The 24,407-nt window shown below is 39.6% G+C and overlaps 1 protein-coding gene across 2 annotated transcripts in view; it reads right to left on the reverse strand.

Moving 5' to 3' along the window:
* LOC140931267 (uncharacterized) overlaps nt 1–24,407 on the reverse strand; it is a 100,429-nt gene that overhangs the window by 70,748 nt on the left and 5,274 nt on the right. For both annotated transcript variants that reach the window (XM_073381036.1, XM_073381035.1), the window contains exons 2-6: nt 8,671–9,017; nt 6,569–6,809; nt 3,231–3,526; nt 1,804–1,842; nt 1,178–1,231 (exon numbers count right to left, since the gene is read on the reverse strand). In XM_073381036.1, the coding sequence (XP_073237137.1) occupies nt 1,178–1,231; nt 1,804–1,842; nt 3,231–3,526; nt 6,569–6,809; nt 8,671–9,017 (977 nt within the window). The remainder of the gene's footprint in view (nt 1–1,177; nt 1,232–1,803; nt 1,843–3,230; nt 3,527–6,568; nt 6,810–8,670; nt 9,018–24,407) is intronic.

The raw sequence follows: 24,407 nt of genomic DNA on the forward strand, positions 1-24,407 counted from the left end.
TTGGTAGCTGGTACCTGTCCCCTTCTTGGTTCAGCTGTGGTTCCTAACGCATGCCGATGTAGATGCCCCTCTGCATTTAAACCAGCACCGTATCAAGAATTTCTCGCCTTTCTCGCGTGGGGTGATTTTCACGCGCGCTCGCGTTTCGCTTTGTCCAGGTCGATGAACTGGGGCCCATTTCGTGAATGCTTTTCGAGCCCGAAATCAAATATTCACATCAAAATGTAGGAGTTAAAAGCACAAGTCCCCGTTAACAAACAAGTTATATAGTTTTATCATTTTGTCTGAAAAACTATTAAACTTCCATCTTGGATGTAAACAACAACAGCTTTCCGGGCCAGTTAATTATCGGAAGAAACGGACCCTTGGGCCGAGATGATCGAAAGTCGAATGTTTACATAACAACTCCTATTCTCTGTTTACAGTTAAACCGCAGTATTTTCAACGGTCAAACGCCTTGGAAGACGATGTTTTGGCGAAGACAGTAATCGATTATACGCTAGAGCCCCTGTTAGTGTTAGAGAGACTGCAAAAGTTTGGGGTAAAAACGATTAACCAGGTTAAATTAGTGTGATTTACTGGCAATGTTCTACTTGTGTCGTTTTACTGGAAAATTAAAGTGTACCAGTGCTTGTGATGGCGCATATACACGATCTTTACATCTGATAGATTGGCAGTGACAGGAGCCAGGTAATCGACTCCCAACAACGAGTGTTGCTGCTTTCGCAGCGAACTTGGGTAACTATCGTGAATGACAACCTTGTCATTTGACTACGCTTCGGCAACACCGACAACATGTCGTTTTCATATCGGGCAGCGAGTTCGGGTCGGAGCCGAAGAGCCAAAGAGCGTCAGGGAGTTTAAGCAGCGACGTTTTTGAGCGACGAACGTCAACCGGAGGTGGACTTTTTGCACTCTTGAGCAATGATTTTGAACAAATCTTTGGGCAAATCGTCTCTATAAGAGTAAAGACACTTAGCCATACAAAATTAATATGGTAGCGTTAACGCACATAAAAAGAGAAAAAGGACAACTTCCGGTTGCCGTGCGTCGCTCAAAAACGTCGATTCTTAAACTCACTTTAGCATATCGCAACCACCACTGACAAAAACTCGCAGATACCCGTCGGGTGTCCACGACTTAAAAAATTTGATCAAGAGCTATTAGGTATACATACATTTGTCCCTGGATCACCTATCCCGCCAGGTAAACCCTTCGGACCTGTATCTCCCTGAGAATAAATATCAAGCAACGTTATTGATTACACTAAAAGAATTGTTCAGTGCATCAAACCTGTGATCTAATGGCGATGGTATTTCAGTGATAAACTGGGGTCTGCGCACCAAAACAGCACGTGCATTACGAAATTCCACACCGGCTAAGTATTGAGTGCCTTTAGCTCGTCAGAGCGAAGCAAATCCACCGAAGCAACACCTCCGTTTCTTTAGAAGCTAAACCTTCACCCCCTTGGTAATTTTGTTAATACGTTTATTATTACTTTTTTAACAAACACAGTGTTCATGCCTACATTTCTCTGCGTGAAATACTGAAAAACAAATAATCCTCTCCAAATAGTTGATTTCTCATGTGGGGCCCACGGAATTGATTTTTGAGAAAAGGGAGGTAAGGTTTGGTAAAGTACCTAGTTATTAAAGCAAAAATACCACTTGGATAATAACTTTTCTTTTCTTACCCGTGGGGCCAGTTTAATATTTTGCAGGACAATAAAACTAGTAATGCTAAGAAACTGAGCTAAAAGAGAAACATCGAATTTGGAAGCAGGGTAATACAAGCTTACAATACCTTGGGTCCTTTTGGTCCAGGATCTCCTGGTGGTCCGATCTGGAGAAATAGAAGACAATTAAATAGTCATCACTATCGCTGGAGAGCTTTCACATGACGTCCCGGCGGCCATATTAGAGACCTTTAAATTCGAGGACCAGAACGACCACGAGGACAGGATTTGGCTTAAAGTCTTTGCGCGTATTCTCAAAACGTTAACACCCAAAAAAGCTTCATTGTACCATTTTTTTCACCATAGAAGTTAGCACTGTTATCTTTATTGAAAGAGGTAAAATCCTTCCCCGGTCGCCAAATGACAAAACCTTTGACATTTGATTACTTGATTCCGTCCCCACGACATTGTTGCAAAAACCAGTAGTAGAATGACGACGACTATCACGTTCCCCACCCCCCTCCCCCACCCCAAAACCCAAAATGGCGCTGGCTCACCCGCAAGCGATACTTAGCATTGAGAAAATATCATTCTCGTAGTCGTACTCGTCTTCGAGAATCTAAAGGTCTCAATTGGTGTTCAAAAACATGAAACGGTGGCCATGTTGGTATTCCAAAGCAATCCTGTGCATATGTGAGTTGAACTTTTTTCTTTTTGTAAACGCTTTCTTTTGTTTCAATAGATCTGCATAGATGCTAGCCACGTGAGTGAAAACGCTCTTTTTAAAGAGTTCTTGTCCTGAGGCCCGTGCGGCATGGCGCAACAGCATCCAACTTTGTTAGCTTCGACGGCTAAAAGAACAAGTCTCTAAGACACTAAATTAATTTTTGGTGGTTTTAATCAGGTGCCGCGATCTTGGTAGAATGAGCCAGTTCGGCTGATATTATCAGCCCATTTTACTGTCTGTTGCAAAGCTAATACAGTGAAACCACGATTTAACGAAGGGCCAAGGGACTGACCAAATTTGTTCGTTATAACGAGGTTTCGTTATATCGAGGTTCTTTTTCATATATTTCACTATTATTGGGACAAAGAAAGTCGTTCGTTATATCGAGGACTTCCTTATATAGAGGTTTGTTAAATCGAGGTTCCACTGTAAATACAAATCTTAAATAGACCTTTTTACTGACACGGCGACCATACTGAATTTTATTAGATTTAAGGAGTATTATGGGATGCTCGGGGGGGTACTCGCTTCGTATTTACGCGCGCTTTTCGGGGAAAAAAGAACTTCAATGTATATTTCTCGTGAAAAAGGCGATCATTATGAAATCCAAACACGGCACAACGATCTTTTTTCCCATTACAATCAATCTTTTTTAGGAAAACTTTTTAAAAAAATTGGCCCGAAAAGCCCGCGTACATACTGATGCGAGTATATCAGATCGTGCTTGCCGTATGCTCCCTGGGTATCACATAATACTCCTTAAATCCAATTAATTTAATATAGCCACCGTATCGGTAGAAAGGTCTATCAACTTTTGGATGTACTCACACGTATAGGACCAACCGGAGGAGGTAACGGAGTAGTTGTTGGTTCCTCGGTGGTCGTCGGAGGTGGGGTGGTTGTCGGAGGCGGAGTTGTTGTCGGCGCCTCGGTGGTCGTCGGAGGTGGAGTTGTCGTTGGTTCCTTGGTGGTTGTCGGTGGCGGAGTTGTCGTTGGCTCCTCGGTGGTCGTCGGTGGCGGAGTTGTTGTCGGTTCCTCGGTGGTCGTTGGTGGTGGAGTAGTTGTAGGTGGAGCTGTAGTTGTTGGGAGGGGAGTAGTTGTTGGTGGCGGGATTGTGGAAGGAGCTAAAAGTAAAATGAAGAAATAAATAATAATAATTATTATTATGATGATGATGATGATAGCGTTGGTGGAAAGTGGAGTAGTCGGTAGTCGGTAGCCGGTGGAGGGAATGTGGTTTCAGCTGACATTCAGTTGAAAATTAGGCATCGTCATCAAGGACGCACATCTTGCCGAAAGTACTATCAATCAAACAGTAGTAGTAGCCAAACAGTAGAAGTAGTAGTAGTAGTAGTAGTAGTAGTTGCAGTAGCAGTAGCAGTAGCAGTAGCAGTTGTCGTAGTCGTAGTCGTAGTCGTAGTAGTAGTAGTAGTAGTAGTAGTAGTAGTAGTAGTAGTAGTAGTAGTAGTAGTAGTAGTAGTAGTAGTAGTAGTAGTAGTAGTAGTAGTAGCAGTAGCAGTAGCAGTAGCAGTAGTCGTAGTCGTAGTCGTAGTAGTAGTAGTAGTAGTAGTAGTAGTAGTAGTAGTAGTAGCAGTAGCAGTAGCAGTAGCAGTAGCAGTAGCAGTAGCAGTAGCAGTAGCAGTAGCAGTAGCAGTAGCAGTAGCAGTAGCAGTAGCAGTAGCAGTAGCAGTAGCAGTAGCAGTAGCAGTAGCAGTCTAACTAAAACGTCAAACGCGTCCTCTATTGCTCAGGGCTTTTGTGACTTCTTTTCCACTATAGCTGGTGTTTTGAAGACCAAGAGTTTTCCGCTTTGCAATTTTGTCTGGGGTAAGCCTGTAAATTCATGTGAAACCACATCACCTGAACATTTTGTTTTTAGTTCAGTCTCCGATGATGAAGTCTTCAGAGAGCTGAGAAATCTTAAAAGAGATAAATCGACCGGCCTGGATAATCTTGCCCCTGGAATGTTAAAGGATGCAGCGACTATTATAACCAAGCCATTAGCTTACATAATAAACTTATCCTTGCAGTCTGGTTCAGTGCCCATGGAATGGAAAGCTGCCAAGATTATACCGCTTTTCAAAAGCGGTTCCATGGTTGAGCTTGACAATTACAGGCCAATATCTATACTACCAGTATTGTCTAAGATCTTGTCAAGGATTGTATATAAACAGTTGTTGTCACACCTCGAGAATAATGGTTTGCTGTCATCTTTCCAGTTCGGATTCCGATCTAAACGCTCTACTGAACTAGCAGTTACTTATTTTACGGACAAAATCAGGAAAGAAGTTGACAATGGAAACATCGTGGGTGCTGTTTTTATCGATCTGTCAAAAGCATTTGATACTGTTAGTCATTCATGCTTTCTTAACAAGTTGCCGTCTTATGGAATTAACAATAAGGAGCTTCATTGGTTTACTGAGTATTTGTTTTCTCGAACCGAAATCAGTCCAATTCAAAGGTGCTTTGTCAGATGCCAATCCCATATTTTCTGGAGTTCCACAAGGAAGTATATTGGGTCCGCTATTGTTTACTATCCATTTTAATGATGTGCATACGCCTCTTCAGTCAACCTCAGTCATCACTTATGCGGATGATACAGTAATTTTCATGGCTGCTAAAGATCTGGAATCCATTCAAAGGCATCTCAGTGAAGATTGCCACAACCTGTCTTCTTGGTTTCGTGATAATGAGCTTGTCCTTAATCTAAAAAAGGGCAAAACTGAGTGTATGATCTTTGGTACTGCCAAAAGGCTTAATGCATTGAATGGAAGACAACTAGCCTTGACTGTTAATGGAACACTGATTAATACCACGTCATCGTATAAATACTTAGGTTTAAACTTGGATTCATCCTTAAATCTCGAATCACATTTTGACAAAATGTATAAAAGAGCAGCTGGAAGATTTAATTTACTCAGGAGAATCCGACCTTTAATCGACAAGAGCAGTGCTGAGAAAATCTACAAAGCAATGGTTCAACCTGTTTTTACGTACTGTGGAACTTTGGGTCTCTGTTGGTCACATTCCCGTAAGAGTCGAATTGAAAGCATTGAACGTCGAAGTCAGAAAGTCATTGGTGGAAATTATCAAGTCCAGACAGTGGAGAGTTTAATAAAGAGGCAGTCCTGCCAGCTTGTGTTTGATTGTCTTCAGGATAATGTCTGTACCCCTTTTAAAGGATATTTTACAAAAATTGAACACAGCATTAACACTAGAAACAATGGGTGTTCACTAAAACTTCCCAAAACCAAATTAGAATTTGGACGGAGAAGTTTTGCCTTTCAAGGGACTCTAGTTTATAATACTTTACCTCGGCATTTAAGAACTGTAAACTCTAGGTTTCTTTTTAAGAGTAATTTAAAACAATTTTTTCAATAGTATTCCATAATTCATACTCTTTTCAGTCTTGTAAGTCGATGATTTTTACAGATTTTGATTTTTAAATCTTAGATTTCTAAGTGTTATTTTATTCTATTTTCCTTTTTCGATTTTATTTTTTATTTTTTAGCTAATTATGAGATAATTACAGGACCCTTTTGATAACAGTTCTTTTTATTAGAACTGATAGGTTATCCTGTATAAATATTCGCGTTATTATTATTATTAGTAGTAGTAGTAGCAGTAGCAGTAGCAGTAGTCGTAGTCGTAGTCGTAGTCGTAGTAGTGGTAGTGGTAGTGGTAGTGGTAGTGGTAGTGGTAGTGGTAGTGGTAGTGGTAGTGGTAGTGGTAGTGGTAGTGGTAGTGGTAGTGGTAGTGGTAGTGGTAGTAGTAGTAGTAGTAGTAGTAGTGGTGGTGGTGGTGGTGGTGGTGGTGCTAGTAGTAATAGTGCTGATGGTGGTGATCACGATCATGATAATTATGACGACGATGATGATGATAATAATGGTAATGATGATGATGAGGAGGAGGAGGAGGAGGATGAATTGAGCACAGATCTTAATTGATAATAGAAATTGTCTGTCCATTTCCTACTAGAGTTGAAAACAGGGTGCAAGAAAATGGAAACGAAATAAAGACAAAAAAAAGTCAAGTATAATATTTTCGTGGTCTTCCTCGTCGTAGAATCTTAAAGTCTGTATTAATTGTTATTTAACAATTTTAGTTTAAGGAAGGGAGTACTGGGGACTAAAAGGAAATGCCGCTCTAATTTCGCTGTAACTTACGAGGACACAGAAGCACTGCTTGTTCTAAGACACTATCATCCAGGTCAGAGAAATCTTCAACTATCCTAATGTAATTAGGGTTTGATACGTATTTCAAGAGTTCTATAGGATCAGCTTGACCAATGGCCATTGCCATAACCTCGATGCCCCTTCTTTGCATAGCAGCTGACACCCGTTCTGGACTTGGTTCAGTAGGGTTAGAGATAGTGGTTTGTCTTCCATCCGTGATGAGCAAAGCAATCTTGGAAAAACAAATACATAAAAAAGAATTTACCGCATTTTCTTGAAAAAGCGCCGCGCTCCTTCGAATACGTATGGTACCCTCCCAGCAACACATGATGATAAATGACTATTTCTACCCTCCCCAGTCTTCCTAAGTGATATAATCAAAGGTGGGTGCCATGGCATTTGAACATAAACAAGCAGCTTTCGCTCGACCAAAAAATACACCTGCAAAGCAGGCTAAAAGCAAGATTGCTTAACGCTAAAACATCGAACATCTTATATATTACAGTCCGCAAAAAAATATTGGAATCAAAGTCAACATAACTTCCACTGCTCCCTGTGATCACACACATATTTCAAACTAGTAATAACCAAAGGTTGGGGAGTGAGGGAAACAACGATCCAAGGTCCATCTATCGTTGTGCACGTGCTTTGCGTAAGTTTCACGTAACAGATGGTCAAACACGCGTGATCAGATAACGAGGGGTAGAAGGTCCACAGGAATGCTAGCTACATAGATGGGACGCATGCGTAATAACTACCTGGAGATTCGGATTGCGGGCTCCTCTTGTCGCCCACAAAAAATCTTACTACATGTTCGACGTCACGATCAGTAGAGAAATAAACTCATTTCCTAGACCTTTCTCTCTGCGAATGGAATAGAACGGTCCTGGGAACGATATAGAGTAAATAAATGTGACGTCACACAAATTCAAAGTTGTGAAAGCATCGTAATGGCAGGTATATTGAAGGAGAACAGGATGAAATAAAGCCCCCTTGCCAAAAAACAGCCTCAGTTAAGGCAAATTGGTGGGGATAAATAAGCAACCGTTACCCTCTGATGCTCCATACATTTCCTTATAAAATCACTTGGATTGTAACGTTTAAGATTCAGCCATATTTCAAAAGGATTTATATAGAGTCTTGAAATAACGGTGCTTACATCTCCACAGGTAGCCCAAGCGTAATATGAGATTTTGTAATAATGGGAAATAAAGAATTTGTATCGTATTCAGTTTTTCTCACCCGCATCGTTTCGCTTTTAAAAGCTATTTACAGCGTTGTATTTGTTTTTGTGTCACCTTTTTTGAAAAATATACAAGAAGTTGAACAGTGAAAGGTTGATCTTTTCATCTCACTAATTCTGGGTGCGTTGAATGAGGTGAGTCGTGTTAGCCTGGTGTCACGTAACAAGGGTTTAAAGTGATACTCGACGCTTAAACTTTTCAGATAACTTTTTTCTGTATCCCAATTTTTCGCCAATTTTATTGACCATCCTAGAGTGCAAAGGAATATCCTGAGGATCATAGTCAGTGTTTGAACTGTTGTTAGTTACAGGCACTTTACTTAGAGGTTTAGCCAAGCAAATGTAAAAAGTACAGTGCGCTCTTGCATTTTTGAGGAAAAATGAAATAGCTGAACGAATCGTAGAGTGGGAGAATAAACAGTAACACTGATAAAGAAAGCTGCTGATATTCGTCTTCAGGTTAAAAGTGTTTGATTTTTGATTTCTCAATATTACAAGCTCATCAGGCTTTGCACCCCCTTTCCACTACCACTCACTAGCCACCACCCCACCCCCAACCCTCATCGAACACACTCCCCTAATTTGCAATTATTACTAGTAGTAAGAGAAAAGGTAGGAACGAATCACTCGAACTACCTCCAAAGCTGCTTCTCTTACTACCTGTCAGGTGTATAATTACGCTTGGCCCACCTCTCCTTCAGGCTCAGGTACAAAGATATCACCTGTGACATCTCCCGTACAGGTCAAGGGGTCTTTTTCATTTCGTTCTTTATGAAAATGCCACCCAATTCCGCATTCGTAAATTTGAATTTTGGTGACGTCACACTTCTCTTCTCTATTAGCAAAGTACCTGTCTAACATCCGGCCGCATTCCAAACTCGGGCCTGAAAAGTTCTCGATTAGCGCGTCGAAGACCTCTGTTAATGAACGTGCGTTCACCAGATCCTGGTCTAGGGATGGCTTCGATCTGGTCTAAAATAGTCTTCTCGTCGTAAGGTCTTTGATCAAAAATGTTAAAATCGAACACCTTCGCAGAATCATCGCCAAAATAAACGACCCCAATATGGCTTCCTCCTGGCCGCATGTTGATTTTCTGTGCGACATCAGTAACGAATTTTAGCAGAACGTTCCAGTCGTCTCTCACGCTACCGGAAGCGTCCACTACAAAACCCACATCGATGGTGCAATTGGGATCCTCTGTTAAAATAAAAGATCAGAGCGCAATAGTTAAGATTATAAGAAGAAGAAGGAGAAGAAGAAGAACTAGATAAACAAGAACAAGAGGAAGAAGAAGAAGAAGAAGAAGAAGAAGAAGAAGAAGAAGAAGAAGAAGGAAGTTATTTTTGCAGATGGCCTAGCTGTAAACGTCCTATTATAAGGGTTTTGGGAGGGCTTATTAACGGAGTAGCTCTATATCTTATATAACCGGTATAGAGAAAGCGCTTCGAAAAAAGCTAACGGAGTAGCTCTATATCTTATATAAACGGTATAGAAAAGCGCTTCGAAAAAAGCTAACGGAGTGGCTCTATATCTTATATAACCGGTATAGAAAAAGCGCTTCGAAAAAAGCTAGCGAAGTAGCTCTATATCTTATATAACCGGTATAGAAAAAGCGCTTCGAAAAAAGCTAACGAAGTAGCTCTATATCTTATATAACCGGTATAGAAAAAGCGCTTCGAAAAAAGCTAACGGAGTAGCTCTATATCTTATATAACCGGTATAGAAAAAGCGCTTCGAAAAAAGCCAACGGAGTAGCTCTATATCTTATATAACCGGTATAGAAAAAGTGCTTCGAAAAAAGCTAACGGAGTAGCTCTATATCTTATATAACCGGTATAGAAAAAGTGCTTCGAAAAAAGCTAACGGAGCAGCTCTATATCTTATATAACCGGTACAGAAAAAGCGCTTCGAACAAAGCTAACGGAGTAGCTCTTTATCTTATATAACCGGTATAGAAAAAGCGCTTCCAAAAAAGCTAACGGAGTAGCTCTATATCTTATATAACCGGTATAGAAAAAGCACTTCGAAAAAAGCTAACGGAGTAGCTCTATATCTTATATAACCGGTATAGAAAAAGCGCTCCGAAAAAAGCTAACGGAGTAGCTCTATATCTTATATTTAAGAGCCAGTTTCTGTAAATATCGAGAATCCGGCGACAGTTTCAAAATTTTCACTTTCTTCATATTTTGCCCAAATAAAGCCCTCAGTGAGTTATTTTCGAAAATACAATTGAAAGATCCCAAAGCGCTCGAGTTTTTTCAAAAAAAATCGCCATTTTGGCCTCCCGCCGCCATGGAAAAGTGACAAAAATGATGCATTTTCGTTTCGCTCGTGCTGGTAAACGCGACAACATCTAGCAATGTACTTTTGACATTTCATAGCACTTCACTTGCTCTTTCTAAAACACTAGATTACTTTTGAAAAGCTGTCAAAATATTCTTGTTTCTGGCCGTTTTAGTTACCCCACTTGAAGCGCTTGTGCGACTAGGCTAATTTTCGCTTACTTCTACCCCAAGAAAAGCCCACTGGTACATAGAATTTGAGGCCAAAACTAGTATGGTCTTAAAGCACATCCTTTATACTTTGTTGTGTGAAATTTTTTTCCGCGACCCGCAAAAAGTGTTCCGTAAAGAAACCGAAACGTGAAGACCATTTTGCCACCTAAATCAATTTACGGGGCAACATGTTTCCCTACATACCTACGCAAACAATTTAAAAATTGCTCTGGAAAACCTTCCACATGTTTCTTACCGCTTGAATCTCGGATAATAGACACATATGTAACTGTTACCTTTTGATTTTTATTTCATTGTTCCGAATAAGTGCTAAAAACGCTTCCATTGCCGACTCGTGTATGTCAACACCGAGTTAATATTATCAAAGCAACCATTTCAACTTCGGTTCGTTCCACCAACAGGGATTCTATTTTTCAAAGCCTATATTTCTTTTAATACTACAAGTTTATAAGTTTGTAATAAGCTGTTTGATCGACCATCTTCCAAAAAAAAGAAATTGTGAGTGGTTTTATAGCTTTCAGCTTTGCTTTAAGAGACATTTTAATTTGTAACATTACATTGCGTGACAAATTCGGTCACCCCCCTGAAATAAAAAAAAACTTCGTCGGGAAGCCTATGAAATGACTTAAAACGAAAAACAAATGATATTTTAAAATTAAGGCTGTTATCTGATTAGACGAGCAGTGGGAGAAAAAGTCGTAAAAGTTAAATTCGATGAGAGACAAGCGTTGCGGCAGTTACAGTACACTGAACATTACGTTCCCACGGCAGTACATTTTTAAAATCTTGATTTTCAATTCCCCCTCGTTCTAAGGGATTGCGGGAAACTATTCACGTGAAAAAACTTACTAGCGTTTTTTCCAGTTCATCTACTTGCCTTTCATTTGTCTGGTGTAGTATATTGTATCACTCGTCCAGCAAATGTCGCGCAACTGTACGCCATCGTGACTAAACCAAGGTATATTTTTAGCGGGTGAGGGGTGGGGAAAAAACTGTGCGCTAGAAGGTCGACTTCGCCATCACCAAGAGCCATAATAGGACAGAGAGGGACACTCCCAGTCACGCCTTTGGGATATCTTAATCCCAAAAAAGTTATTTTTAGAACTATGCGGACCACGCGGAAACAGTTTCCGGTAAACTGGTTGACTTCCGGAAGATTCAGCGCGCCAAAGCGAGGCGGGGTCAATAAATGAAAAAAATGGCTGCTGAAGTGGAGGGACAATGTGGAGGGTGTGTACTTGATAAATTGTCCTTCTTCAACGAAGAACCTACCATAGAAAATAGTTAAAACTTCTACACAAACGGATCCTTTACAAGAAACGGTAGAAATACGGTTAAAGCGACCGCGTGGACCATCGTTTTTGTTGGAACAGCTGGAAAGAGGACAAGTAGCATTGCGTTTTACACAAAATGCGCGGGTCCTACAAAGATGACCGTACAAGCGACCGTGTGGACGTATTTTCTGTTGAAAGAGGAAGGAAAAAAAAATAAAGGTTTCCAGTATTTTTCTCAAGGACATGACCAGGAATCATGTGGAAAACACCTTTCCCTGCTTTGACTGATATTTTGTACCGTACTTCACTTTGGACAATTAACAATTATTCTTGAACACGAGGTGAATAGAAGCGGAATATTCGCGGCGAGGTTAATATTCCTAAAGCCACTATTCAGCAAGATTAAAAATCAGTAAGGAGACCATTTAAGTTCAATGTGATTGACGGTTTTGACGGATCAATTCATGTGAAAATCGGTATGTGCAAAAGTTTGATCTTTACAGAATTTTCAAACATTGCAAATCAAATCGCAGTTAAAAATCCTTTCGCAAACAGTGACCTAATAATGGGTTATATGGAATAGACAGAACTTTAAATTCTGCTTCTTAGCCTGTGAAGAAAAGAAGAGCTTTGTTTTCATCTGTCGACTCGCCAAGTTAAGGAAAAAGGGTTCTTGTGCAGCAAATTTGTGTTGTTCTTTAAAAAGTGCAGACAATGGTAGCCCGGTTGCTCGAGGTAAGGAGCCCTTTCTCTGTAGTTTTCTTGACATTGAAATCTCGAAATTTCGTAAAGATTTGCTTTAAATTTTTTTTTTGTCACAAGTTGAATTTGATTTCTTGGGAAAATTCGCCTTTGAAGGAAATGTTGACTTTACACAGAAACCACCTCTTCTATTCAATTTGTAATTGTCAACATTCCATCGAGCGAAAAATACTGCTCAGTAAAGTTAATCGGAAAACGTTCTTGAATACTTTGAAGTCTTCCTTACCTTCAAAAAAATGGACCCTAGCGAATTCTGAAAGGCTCTTACTCTAAAAAAGATTGGCAAAACACCGAGCTATCTCATTTTTTACTCGAGAGGCTAAAACACCACAAAGATCACTGAATTCTGAAAACGATTTTTGCTTGTAAAACTTTATTTGTGTGAGGCAGAAGCATATAACCCCAAAGCGTATAACTCTGTCGCAATGCTTCTGTGTAAGGTTATTTGTTTTTTTCATGTTGAAATAAATACGACAGTATAATAATCTCATGTGGCGTTTATTTACTTTATGTGGTTTTACCAAACCTAATATTTTCCTCATACACCTGTAATAATTAACTTTTACAGATCCTGCACCACAATGTGTAGGTAAGATTTCCATACAACCCCAAGCATTCATTATGTGTGTTAAATAATGTAAGCTTGCTGTATGTATAATAAATGTAGGGGTTTGAATGCAAATCGTACCACAGCATAATTCAAACTTCAGGCATTCGTGGATACACAGGACCTTTTGATGTTGTGTCTGTTGTGTTTGCCACTTATTGATCTAGCAAGTTTTCTCTATTTTAGTAAGCACTCATGTTTTTAGGTGTCAGCTGCTGAATGTAGTCTTTTCTTTTTTCGTTATAGAAAGCACTCAAAAGTATTAAGAATAAAAACTACTTCAATAAGTTCAAGCTGTTTATAGCTTCTTACTGAGTTGTGTCTTATTTTTTTTACCCCCTCCCACACAGAAAGCAGATGAATAGCTCAGTATGTTTGAAAAGTTTCTAACCATATTTTCAGAATAAACAATGTTTTCAAAAATAAATGTATCCATACCCATTTTAAGGGGTATTTTCTTTGTGTTAAAAGGTTTCAACCAATCATTAGAGCTGCAAACATTATAGCCAACTGAAGAAAACTTTACATTAATTTTATGTTCCAGACATGCTTGGGATATCTGTTTTATTCAGACTCGTAAGATTTTGTTATAAGGATTCATATACATGCTGCTTTGCAAATTTTTCTTGAATTTTGCCGCCTAAACCAATCAGAAGTATAATACAGACAATAGTAAAGTGAACACCTTTTTGCATTTCAACATGTTTAAACATTGACTTTATTGATATTAATGCTGCATTTCTGACGCTCTTAAAGCCGAGTCTGCAGGCAGAGCAAGTTTGTGTGATCTTTGGCTTTTAAGGCATCCACCATGACACCTCAATCTTTCCCTTTAAATAATCCAATAAATTCACATGTTGCTGGCCTGCACATTATGATTGATCAGGCCTCATGCAACCACTAAGACATCACAGGAAATTGAGGCTGTTATTATCAGTTAAGGTGATCAGTATTTGAGAATATGACCTTCATTGAGTAAGGGTTTAAGTTAAAAATGGCAGTATCACATTAAAATAAAACCTTTGGTCACACCTTGACCTCTTAATCAGGTCAAGTTTCTTTCATTGGTGAGTTAATCAATTTATGCACCTGCATGCCAGGGTTGCATTGAGAGAAACATTGAGACTGGAGCAATAAAACATAGTCTGTGACTGAATCAATTGCATCTATTCATACCATGGCTTGAAAGAGGCAATGTAGAGGAAAGCATCTAGAAGGAGACAAATTAATATTAATGTAGTGTGTACAATAGCATGTGTAGGTTGAGTTTGATCATCCGGGTGAACGTAGACCTGAATAGGACTGTTGTTGTTGACAGTGACTACGTTCACCCAGACGATCAAACTCAACATACTTTTGAAATGACTCCTGGGTTCAAACCTTTCACAATAATGTGTGTGTCACTCAGTTGGTCACACTCTTCCCTGTATTCCTCAAATTTCAAATCCCAAATGCATTGGCAGCCACATAGTTTAACAGAAGTATAAAAAATAATAAATAAATAAATAAGTAAGTGCTCCCTTGCCCCAAAATATAGAACTTGCATTGTTTGTTAAACTTGTTCATTATTTTCACCAGTATCAATTCCGTGGCAAGGTCATGCAAAGATCTTAAAAGAGAATTCATGATTGCTGGTATTATTGTTCCTTCAATTCAACCTGTCAGAAAACAACAGAAAAGTTTGCAGACACTGAAAGACATATAGACTGCAAGCAGTCTCTCTTTTGCTTGAAAATGTGTAAGCGAGAGTATTTGAGCAGCGTATTCGAATTTGCGCCCTCGCAACTCACGCAACTTCGCTGCTCAAATACTCTCGCTTACAGATTTTCAAGCTGAAGAGAGACTGCTCACAGTCTAAAAGACACACAACATAAAAATGATGTACCAGTTTTATGAAACCTTTACATGTTGTATTTTATATTATATCTATATTATAAGGACTCAGTTTTTTTCTCTTTGCGCACTCACTCATCCTTCTTTTTACTACCTATTTTGATGCATACAAGGTTGTTATAAATTTTAAAAAAAAACCTGTATAATTTTTAGAATTAGGGGGACATCCACACAAACTTTGCTGCTTTCTGTTTATTAGAGATATCCACTAAATACTGGTTTGTTTTTCTTAAATTGTGGAAAGACGCGTTTTGCCACATTTTGAGCTATTCGACTGCTGAATACAGGGTGTCTGCTTAATATGGGGTCTGCATACCATACAGTGTAGAAAATGAGTTAATTAGGCTTTCACTGAGGAGGGGAGGTACAAGAAATAAGACATAATTATAAACAAGAAGCTATACACAGCTTGAAATTATTGCAGTAGTTTATATTCTTAACACTTTTGAGTGCTTTCTGTAGAGAAGAAAAGAAAAGACTACATTCAGCAGCCGACACCTAACACCATGAGTTTTTACTAAAGTAGACAAAACTTGCTGGATCAATAAGTGGCAAACACAACATCAAAAGGTCCTGTGCATCCAAACCCCTACATTTATTATGGATGCAGCAAGCTTATATTATTTAACACACATAACAAATGTTTGGGGTTGTATGGAAATCTTACCTATACATTGTGGTGCAGGATCTGTAGAGGTTAATTATTACAGGGTATTACAGGTGTATGAGGAAAAAATGAGGCTTGGTAAAACAAACTCCAGATGAGATTATCATACTGTTGTATTTATTTCAACACCGTTTGCAACGTGAAAAACACAAACAACCTTACACAAATAAAGTTTTTACAAGCAAAAATCGGTTTCAGGATACACACTCAGTGATAGTGTTTTAACCTCGTGAGTAAATAATTCGTGAGCTCGTTGTTTTGCTAATTTTTTTAGAGTAAGAACCTTTCAGAATTCGGCAAAATCCTAGGGTCCACTCTTTTGAAGGTATGAAAATACTTCAAAGTTTCAATATATTTTGCTCGATGGAATGTTGACAATTACAGTTTAATCGAGTAGAAGGGGTGGGTGAACTCAACATTTCCTTTAAAGACAAATTTTCCCCCGAAATCAAATTCAACTGACTTATGAGAAAAAAAATGAAAGCAAATGTTAACGAAAGCTCGAGATTTCAATTAAACAGGACAAAGAAAACTACAGAGAAAGGGCTCCTTACCTCAAGCAACCGGGCCACCATTGTCTGCACTTACAAAGAACAGCACAAATTAGCTGCACAAAAAACCTTTTTCCTCTAACTTGGCGAGTCGACAGATGAAAACAAAGCTCTACTTTTCTTCTTAGGCTTGAAAGTACAATTTAAACTTCTGGCGATTCCATATAACCCATATAGGCTATTGTTTCCGATTTGATTTGCAATGTTTGAAAATTCTGTAAAGATGAAACCTATTGTTTACCGATTTCCACGCATGATTTGATCCGTCAATCAAATTGAGCTTTTTGGTTTCTTTACTCATTTTAAGGAACATTAACCTCCGCTTCTATTAACCTCGTGTTCAATAAAGAATTGCTAATTGTTCAATGTGAAGTGCGCAACAAAATATCAGTCAAGCAGGAAAAGGTGTGTTCCACAAGATTCCCGGTCATGTCCGTGACAAAAATACTGGAAACCTTTATACGTTCTTTTCCTTTCTCTTTCAATAGAAAATACGTCCACATGGTTGCTTGTACGGTCATCTTTGTAGGACCCGCGCATTTTGTCTTCAACGCTTATCCGGGCCGCAATGCTACTTGTCCTCTTTCCAGCTGTTCAAACAAAAACGATGGTCACGCGGTCGCTTTTACCGATTTCTACCGTTGCTTGTAAAGGACCCTTTTGTGTAGAAGTTTTAAGCAGTTTCTATGATAGGTTCTTTGTTGAAGAAGGCCAATTTATCAACTTCACATCGTCCCTCCACTTGTGCCGCCATTTTTTTTATTTGTTGACGCCGCCTCGCTTTGGCGCCCTGAAATCGTGAAAGCGAGTCTTCCGGAAGTCAACCAGTTTACCGGAAACTGTTTTCGCATGGTCCGCATAGTTCTAAAAATAACTTTTTTGGGATTAAGATATCCCGGCCAACGCCCTGAGTGTCCCTCTCTGTCCTATTATGGCTCTTGCCATCACTAAAGGACGGCCCATTAGAAAGTGCGGGGTGGGGAATTTTCCAACCGCAGGTATTTTTTTTCGTTATCAAATTCCTTGTATGATTTTTTTTAGGCCATAGCATAAATGTTTTTTAAGGGTTAACTGGCGTGTATAAATTTTTTTTTTTTCATTTAATTTTCCTTTGCGCGAATATTTTTTGGTACTTCGCCTCCCCCCCCCCCTCCCCATAAGTTTTCTAATGGTCCGTCCCTACGGTAGATAAAGAAAAGCTAAAGAAAACTATTAAAACAAATCAAGAGACTATAAGGGGGACAGAGAGGCCATCCCCCATATACACCCTATTCCATAGGTAATTCGTCTCGAGTTATTTTTAGAATCGGGATAAAGTTACCTCGCGCGAGGCGTGGATGTTTCGTGGAGGTTTCGCATGACCAAACGCCGTGCAAAACATGTCGGGCGAGAGGCAATGAAAGCGTAAAAAGATCGAGAGCATTCCTGAATATTGAAGCGAAATGAGTCGGCGCTCACCTGGGAAAAAGGAATCGCTGGACTCTTTGACAACCCGTGAAATCAGTTTAACTCGAAGTTGTCGTAACCTCAGTGCTTTAATAAAATGAGAAATTTCGCCGGTCTTTTGAAACCGGTCGTTTGTACAATTTAGGGAGTTTAAGATCCAACGACGCGGACGACAACTAGAACATCAAAAAAACAATAGGTTTAATTAGCAAAAAAACAACTTCGCACGTGCAACACACTTTTTTGTTCATTTCTTTCCCGTTTTTGCACGACTACGACGTGAAAATGCTTAATTTCGCGTTTTATGGAGGACGTAAATAAGCAACGACGAAATTTTATTTCTCTTTCTGAGCTTGAATATGGTCCCTTGAAATTCAGCTTTAGGAGGGTTCGCCTACAGTTGACAAAGTAGGTGGGTAGGAATAATCGCTATGAAGACTGAAAAAAATAAACATCAAACCAGAAATTGCTCTCTTCAAACTGTAAATTATAAATGATCCTGAGAGAATATTCAGTGTGTTAAGGATTTCCCTGCTCTACTGTTAGCTCTATACAAGAGGGGAAGGGCGATTCTTTTTTAATTTCGGTTTCGCTGACACAGCTTTCGCAGAAATCTCGCTGTAGACGCTTTCGTCGACAAAAGGAATAGCAAATCGCTCTCCGCGTCTTCCCCCATTTTGTTCTGCGTCATTTCGTGAAGGACGCGTGGGTCTGAGCGTGGGTCATCCACGCGGAACACATCCGCGCTATGTGATTGGCTGTTGTTTAATCCCCCTCGAGATCTGTGGTGTTAAAAATAACTCGAGACGAATTACCTATGGAATAGGGTGTATATGGGGGATGGCCTCTCTGTCCCCTTTATAGTCTCTTGAACAAACTGAATTACAGTGACAATGTTCATTGAAAAACAACAGTTGAATCGTACCCGTTAGAAAAGCGTTGGGGGGAGTTTCTTTTGTTAACATTTCTCTTGTATCAATTTTTTTAGGCCAGTGCATAAATTTTTTTAGGTTTTCTTTCTTCTTTCGTGCATGAATTTGTTTTATTTAATTTTCCCTTGCACGACTAACTTTTTTGTACTCTGTTTGTCCCCCCATAAGTTTTCTAATCGCTCGTCACTAACCCGGAAGTTACTAAAATAGCATGAACGAGAAGTCCAAAGACTACTGCAAAGCTGAACGTGTATTGTTTTTTATAACAATATTTCGGCTGGCCATACCAGCCTTCTTCAGGTTTACAGATGTTACTGAACTTATGTAGCAATCACAATATTATATAGATGGAGAATGTCGCAATAAAAGGGAGAGGCGGAAATGACGTTACAACATAAAAACTGGAAAGGAAAAATAATTCGTCACTGCGGTTTGGGCCATGAGGTTCAAGAGTCATGGCCTTATCTATCAAATGCGACTCCCTGGCCTTACGAACTGAGTCACGTGAAGAATGAATTTTCTCTAGTGGGATTAACTGCATGTCAGTATGAGAATGTTTAGAGTGACAGAGAAAGTATTCCGCAGAAACAGTAGTGGGTTTAGATTTAATGTTAGTTTTGTCTAGTGCACGTCTGTGTTCGTTAAATCTGTCCTTGAGACGTCGGTTAGTTTCACCTAAGCGCAGAGGACTGAGGGCGATTACTACAGGAGTCGGTAATGTCCCATCATCCTGGGGTCCTGATTTTACTTTGAGGTAACAAAAAACACAGTCGGTTGGGTGTCGAGCAGTTCGTTTACCCGAGAATTCAATAGTACGCTACTCCTAGTACGCTCCTGAGCTCCTGGTACGCAGCTCCTCTAATTTTAGGTATTCAGAGAAAAAACACAGGGTCCGACATGGGGTCAAAAATATAAAGGTCGATTAGCAGAATTCTGGGTCATAACATGACTTGCGAGAGGTCCTTTTGTAAGCATGGGCGTAAACGATCAGTTCCCAGGACAATCCGGCCTTCGTATTTTTTGTGCTCACAGGTTCATTATGAGAGGTCAGACTTCCGCTTATACCGTTGTTTCTTTTGCTTTTTCCTTCACTCCTTTATTTTACTTTATCTGTTCAGCTCCCGGCCTGTTGTCAAAATTTGTTTTAATACTGAAATCCTTATCAAGCAAATATAAAGTGTTGATCAGATATACCCGTCAACAGAAGTGTCAATGCTGGCTGAACTATACGTTCCTGCATTTCGAACACTTATGTGTGTACGGCGGGTAGGGGGGCCCAAGGGCGTTGTTGTTGTCACGGATTTTTTTAACGCAACTCTCTAGATGAGGTTTCTGGGGTTCTATTTCTGTTGGTTTACACAGCCAGCAGAGCATCTGCCAAGCGACGCTCTTGATTCACATTATTCATTTACCTAACTTATTCCATACTAGTCGCTTTAATCAGTTACTGAACCCGGATAAGGAGAGGTACTTTTTTATGAAAGATGCCGGTCATATACTGAGGGTGAATGTGGCTGAAAGAAGAAGAAGAAAATCCCACCCCTTTCGAATTGAAATTTTGGTTTTTCGAATTCGAATATGTGACGTGACTTTAAGTTCAAATTAAAGGTTTCATTTGGAATTTTGTGGAAGATTATGGTTGCATTGTTGACTATTAAGTAGCTTATCAGAGTGGAGAAGGTGAATTGAAGTTCAAATCATGTAATTTGCATTTTAGTTGGAATGGTGATTTGAACTTCAACATCCGCGATGTCGAGTTTTCCCTTTATAGTTTCAACTTGTTCAATGTAACTTCAAGTTCGAATGATGCTATTTCGACTGCGTTCATTGCGATTTCAAATTCATATGACGAGATTTCGACATGGATAGTCTAATTTTTGAAGTTCAAATTGTATTTTATTTTCGATTATTTTTGTCCGCAAATGTACGCCATACTGCTCATTGCGAAGCACCTGGTAAGGTATCCGATGGCAGCCGAACATTAGTCTGCATAAAAGGCTCTATCAGTTTTCGCATTTTTCAGGCAAAGCGAGCGCAGGAGCGCCAGACACTCGTGATGGTGAGGCGCTTCCTGAAAAATGCAAAAAAAGGAAATAACTAAATAAAATAAAACGCCTCTTATGCAGGCTAAACACACAAGCTAGGCGTCAAGAGCCATTATGGCTCTTGCTAGGCGCGGCAGCACTAAAACACGGAATCCGGAATCCGGAAACGGAAACGGAATCACGGAAACGGAAACGGAAACGGATACGGAATCTGTGAAAGAAGGTTCCAAGCGATCGATTTGAAAAAAAAATATATTAGCAATGACAATAAAATAAATAAACAGATAAAAAAAAAGACACAAATGAATAAATTAGCTGAGTAGAGGAGAGGAGACTGCTGTATCACTAGAGGAGTCGATTCCGGTGAAAAGACGCTTGATACCACTATCGGCAATGAATAAAAATTCTCATGGGACAGCAAAGCGAGGAGAAAAACGTTACTGACAAAAACTAGTGCCTTAAGAAAAAGGTAAGTTATATGGAGACAGACTTCGTTTGAATCGTCAGAGGCGTCGTTTATATAACTGAAAGGCGTCGCCGTCAAGTTTTTCTTAGTGTCTTTTCTGGGTTGTCTTCAACAGTGTTCAGTTTTATTTATCAAGACAACTTACTCAAGAGAACCATGGCATTGTGGAGTCCAAAGAGAAGAGAGAATTGTGCATGCATTAGCTTGATTCCGCAACCGATTACATCAAAATAATGCGCCATGTTTAATAAGCCTCTTCAACAAAAATACGGACGTCCACGTAAACTCAATTACCGGTACACCAGTATTCCATCAGTATTCAGCTTGGCGAAAAAGTTGAACTTATTGCTAAAACACCGGAACTGTGGTCACGTCACCGGTCGGTCATGTTTGGCGTATTCAGTTTGGGGACAATCACGTGGTGTGGTCTGAGGCTAACTACTACTATTCTTGACAATTAGCCACAAAAGTAATATTTCACTGTATTATTCAACCCATGAACTTGTGAATAAAAATTACTCGTAAAATTACTTTGATCGGCCTTGCAGTGCAGTAACCCACACTACGGCAAACCTTATCAAGACACAATAACAAGAATATACCGTAAATTTCTGAAAATAAGCCCCGGGGCTTATATTTTTCAAAGGCCCTTTTTGGGGGGCTCATTTTTGGAGGGGCTTATACATGGAGGGGCTTGTACATGGAGGGGCTTATTTTCGGAATTTTACGGTATTTAAGGGAACTGCCAAGAAAACTAAGACAAATTCTCTTTGGATTGTACTAAATTGTGTAATGTGAAATTCTTTAATTTTCTATCATTGATATTTGATTCCGTATTCCGTTTCTGTTTCCGTTTCCGTTTCCGTTTCCGTTTCCGTGATTCCGTGATTCCGTTTCCGTTTCCGGATTCCGGATTCCGTGTTTTAGTGCTGCCCTGCTAGGCGTCGAATGTTTCCTTCACATGGAATAATGGCCGCAAATGATTGGAAGAGGCCAGGAAGCCGGAGCCTTCAAATTTCGCTCGGCCGAAGAGGTAAATTTCTTCTCCCAGTACTCCTCTTATTAGCCTGTGTACAGACGTCCCCCCTCCCTCAGGAAAAATCCGGAAAGGAGACGTCTGTGAATCGCCGTCGTTAATCGTGTTCCGGTATAAATTTGCATAAATTATCTTTTTGTTCTTTCGGTGACAGTTGAAAAGGCACAGGTAGGTAGGTCGAAAAATTGCTCTGGCGTCTGTGCACAGGCTAGACGAACTTCTTCACGCAATCTCCACCCAAAAATTCAGATATAAGATCTCTGATTACAGTCAAGCCAGGTCAAGGTACCTCCTAAGATCCATTAATGTATTTACTATTCGAAATTAAGTTGAACCGTTGGTAGTTGTAGATTTCAGATTCATCTCTGTGTGCATTTTTGCATGCGTAATGAGACGTGAATTCACACGCGATTTAGTTACGAAATTTCTACCAGCTCAGTTTCCCTGAATTTGATGTAAATGTCTTCTAAGACATTTAATCCATTCAAAGATTTTCAATCTGACCAAATGCAGAGAAGTTCTCTTAAAATATTCACTGCTCATTACGCATACAGGAATGCCGATTTAAATTTGACACCAGTTACGGAAACGACTAACGGATTCAGTTTTTCAAATAATCAATTCATTAATAGAATCTTTTTGAGGTAAGCTTGACCTGCCTTGGCTGTTAACGTTGGATTTTGTATGCCTTCTCTTTTATTTACAATACCGACCGGTACAGACAGACGCATCCGCAACCGGTGCAGCAAACATCGGTGGTCTTAACTTCTCATGCCTTTTCGAGAGAGCCGAAATACAAATACAGGTAAACAAAAAGGCTGAGCTTTTCCCCGGGGAATCTATTCTAAGGTTCATTCACCAATCACAACACCGGAAATTATTTGCGTCATGGCATTAACATTACAACCAATCAGAGCCTGTCCCCAACATTCCGGGGAAACGGGAACACGATTATCGTCGGCGATTCACAGACGTCTCCTCTCCCGATTTTTCCTGAGGGAGGGGGACGTCTGTACACAGGCTACTCTTATTTTTATCGCTTGAAGGAGTTAGGAGAAGAGGGGCCTGCTCACGGGTTATTCTTTTCTGTGTTCCTTTCTTCTCCGGGTAAAATGTTCTGTACCGATCATTTTGATTTTTATGATATGCGACAGTGAATTTTTCATCAAAAGACTTCAGTGTTCGCACGGATCCAGAGCTTCGCTTTTGGGTGAACATATCCCCACCCCTCACCCCCTTAGATAGAACCTCCGGTTAAGTCGCTGATCGCGTACTTTTTTTGCGCAAAGTTCAATGTTGCTGGACAAAAATTACATTCGTATACCAATACCAGACAAATGGAAGTCAAGTAGATGAACTGGAAAACACACTGGTAAGGTTTTTAGAGTAGATTATTTCCCGCAATCTCTCACTGCAGAACAAGGGCGATCCAAATGAAAATCAAAATTTTGAAAATGTTCTGCCGTGGGAACCGTGCCGCAACGCTTGTCTCTTGTCTCTCTTACTTTTTACTAGCTTACAAATTACGCTGCCCGTGTAATCAGATAACAACCTAAATTTTTAAAAATATTCATCTGTTCTTCGATGAGCGGTTTTAAGTCATTTCATAGGTTTTCCGACGAAGTTTTTCCTTTCAAGGGGTGACCGAATTTGTCACGCAATATAATGTTACAAAATGTCTCTGAGAGCAAAGCTGAAAGCTATAAAACCACTCACAATTTCTTTGTTTTGGAAGAAGGTCGATCAAACAGCTCATTACAAACTTATAAACTTGTAGTATTAAAAGAAATATAAGCTTTCAAAAATGCAATACGTGTTGTGGAACGAACCGAAGTTGAAATGGTTGTTTTGATTGGATGGTTGTACATTATTAACTCAGTGTTGACATACACGAGTCTGCAATGAAAGCGTTTTTAGCACTTACTCGGTACAATGAGATAAAAATCAAAAGGTAACAATTACATATGTGTCTATTATCCGATATTCAAGCGGTATAAAGAAACATGTGGAAGGTTTTCCAGAGTAATTTTTAAATTGTTTGCGTAGGAAAGAAGGGAAACATGTTGCCCCGTAAATTGATTTAGGTGGCAAATGGTCTTCACGTTTCCGTTTCTGTACGGGACACTTTTTGCGGGCCGCGGAAAAAAATTTTCACACAACAAAGTATAAAGGATGTGCTTTAAAATCATATAAGTTTTGGCCTCAAATTCTATGTACCAGTGGGCTTTTCTTGGGGTAGAAGTAAGCGAAAATTAGCCTAGTCGCACAAGCTCTTCAAGTGGGGTGACTAAAACGGCCAGAAACAAGACTATTTTGACAGCTTTTCAAAAGTCATCTAGTGTTTTAGAAAGAGCAAGTGAAGTGCTATGAAATGTCAAAAGTACATTGCTAG

This window comes from Porites lutea, chromosome 3 (assembly GCF_958299795.1).
Source record: "Porites lutea chromosome 3, jaPorLute2.1, whole genome shotgun sequence".
NCBI classification, from domain to species: Eukaryota; Metazoa; Cnidaria; class Anthozoa; order Scleractinia; family Poritidae; genus Porites; species Porites lutea.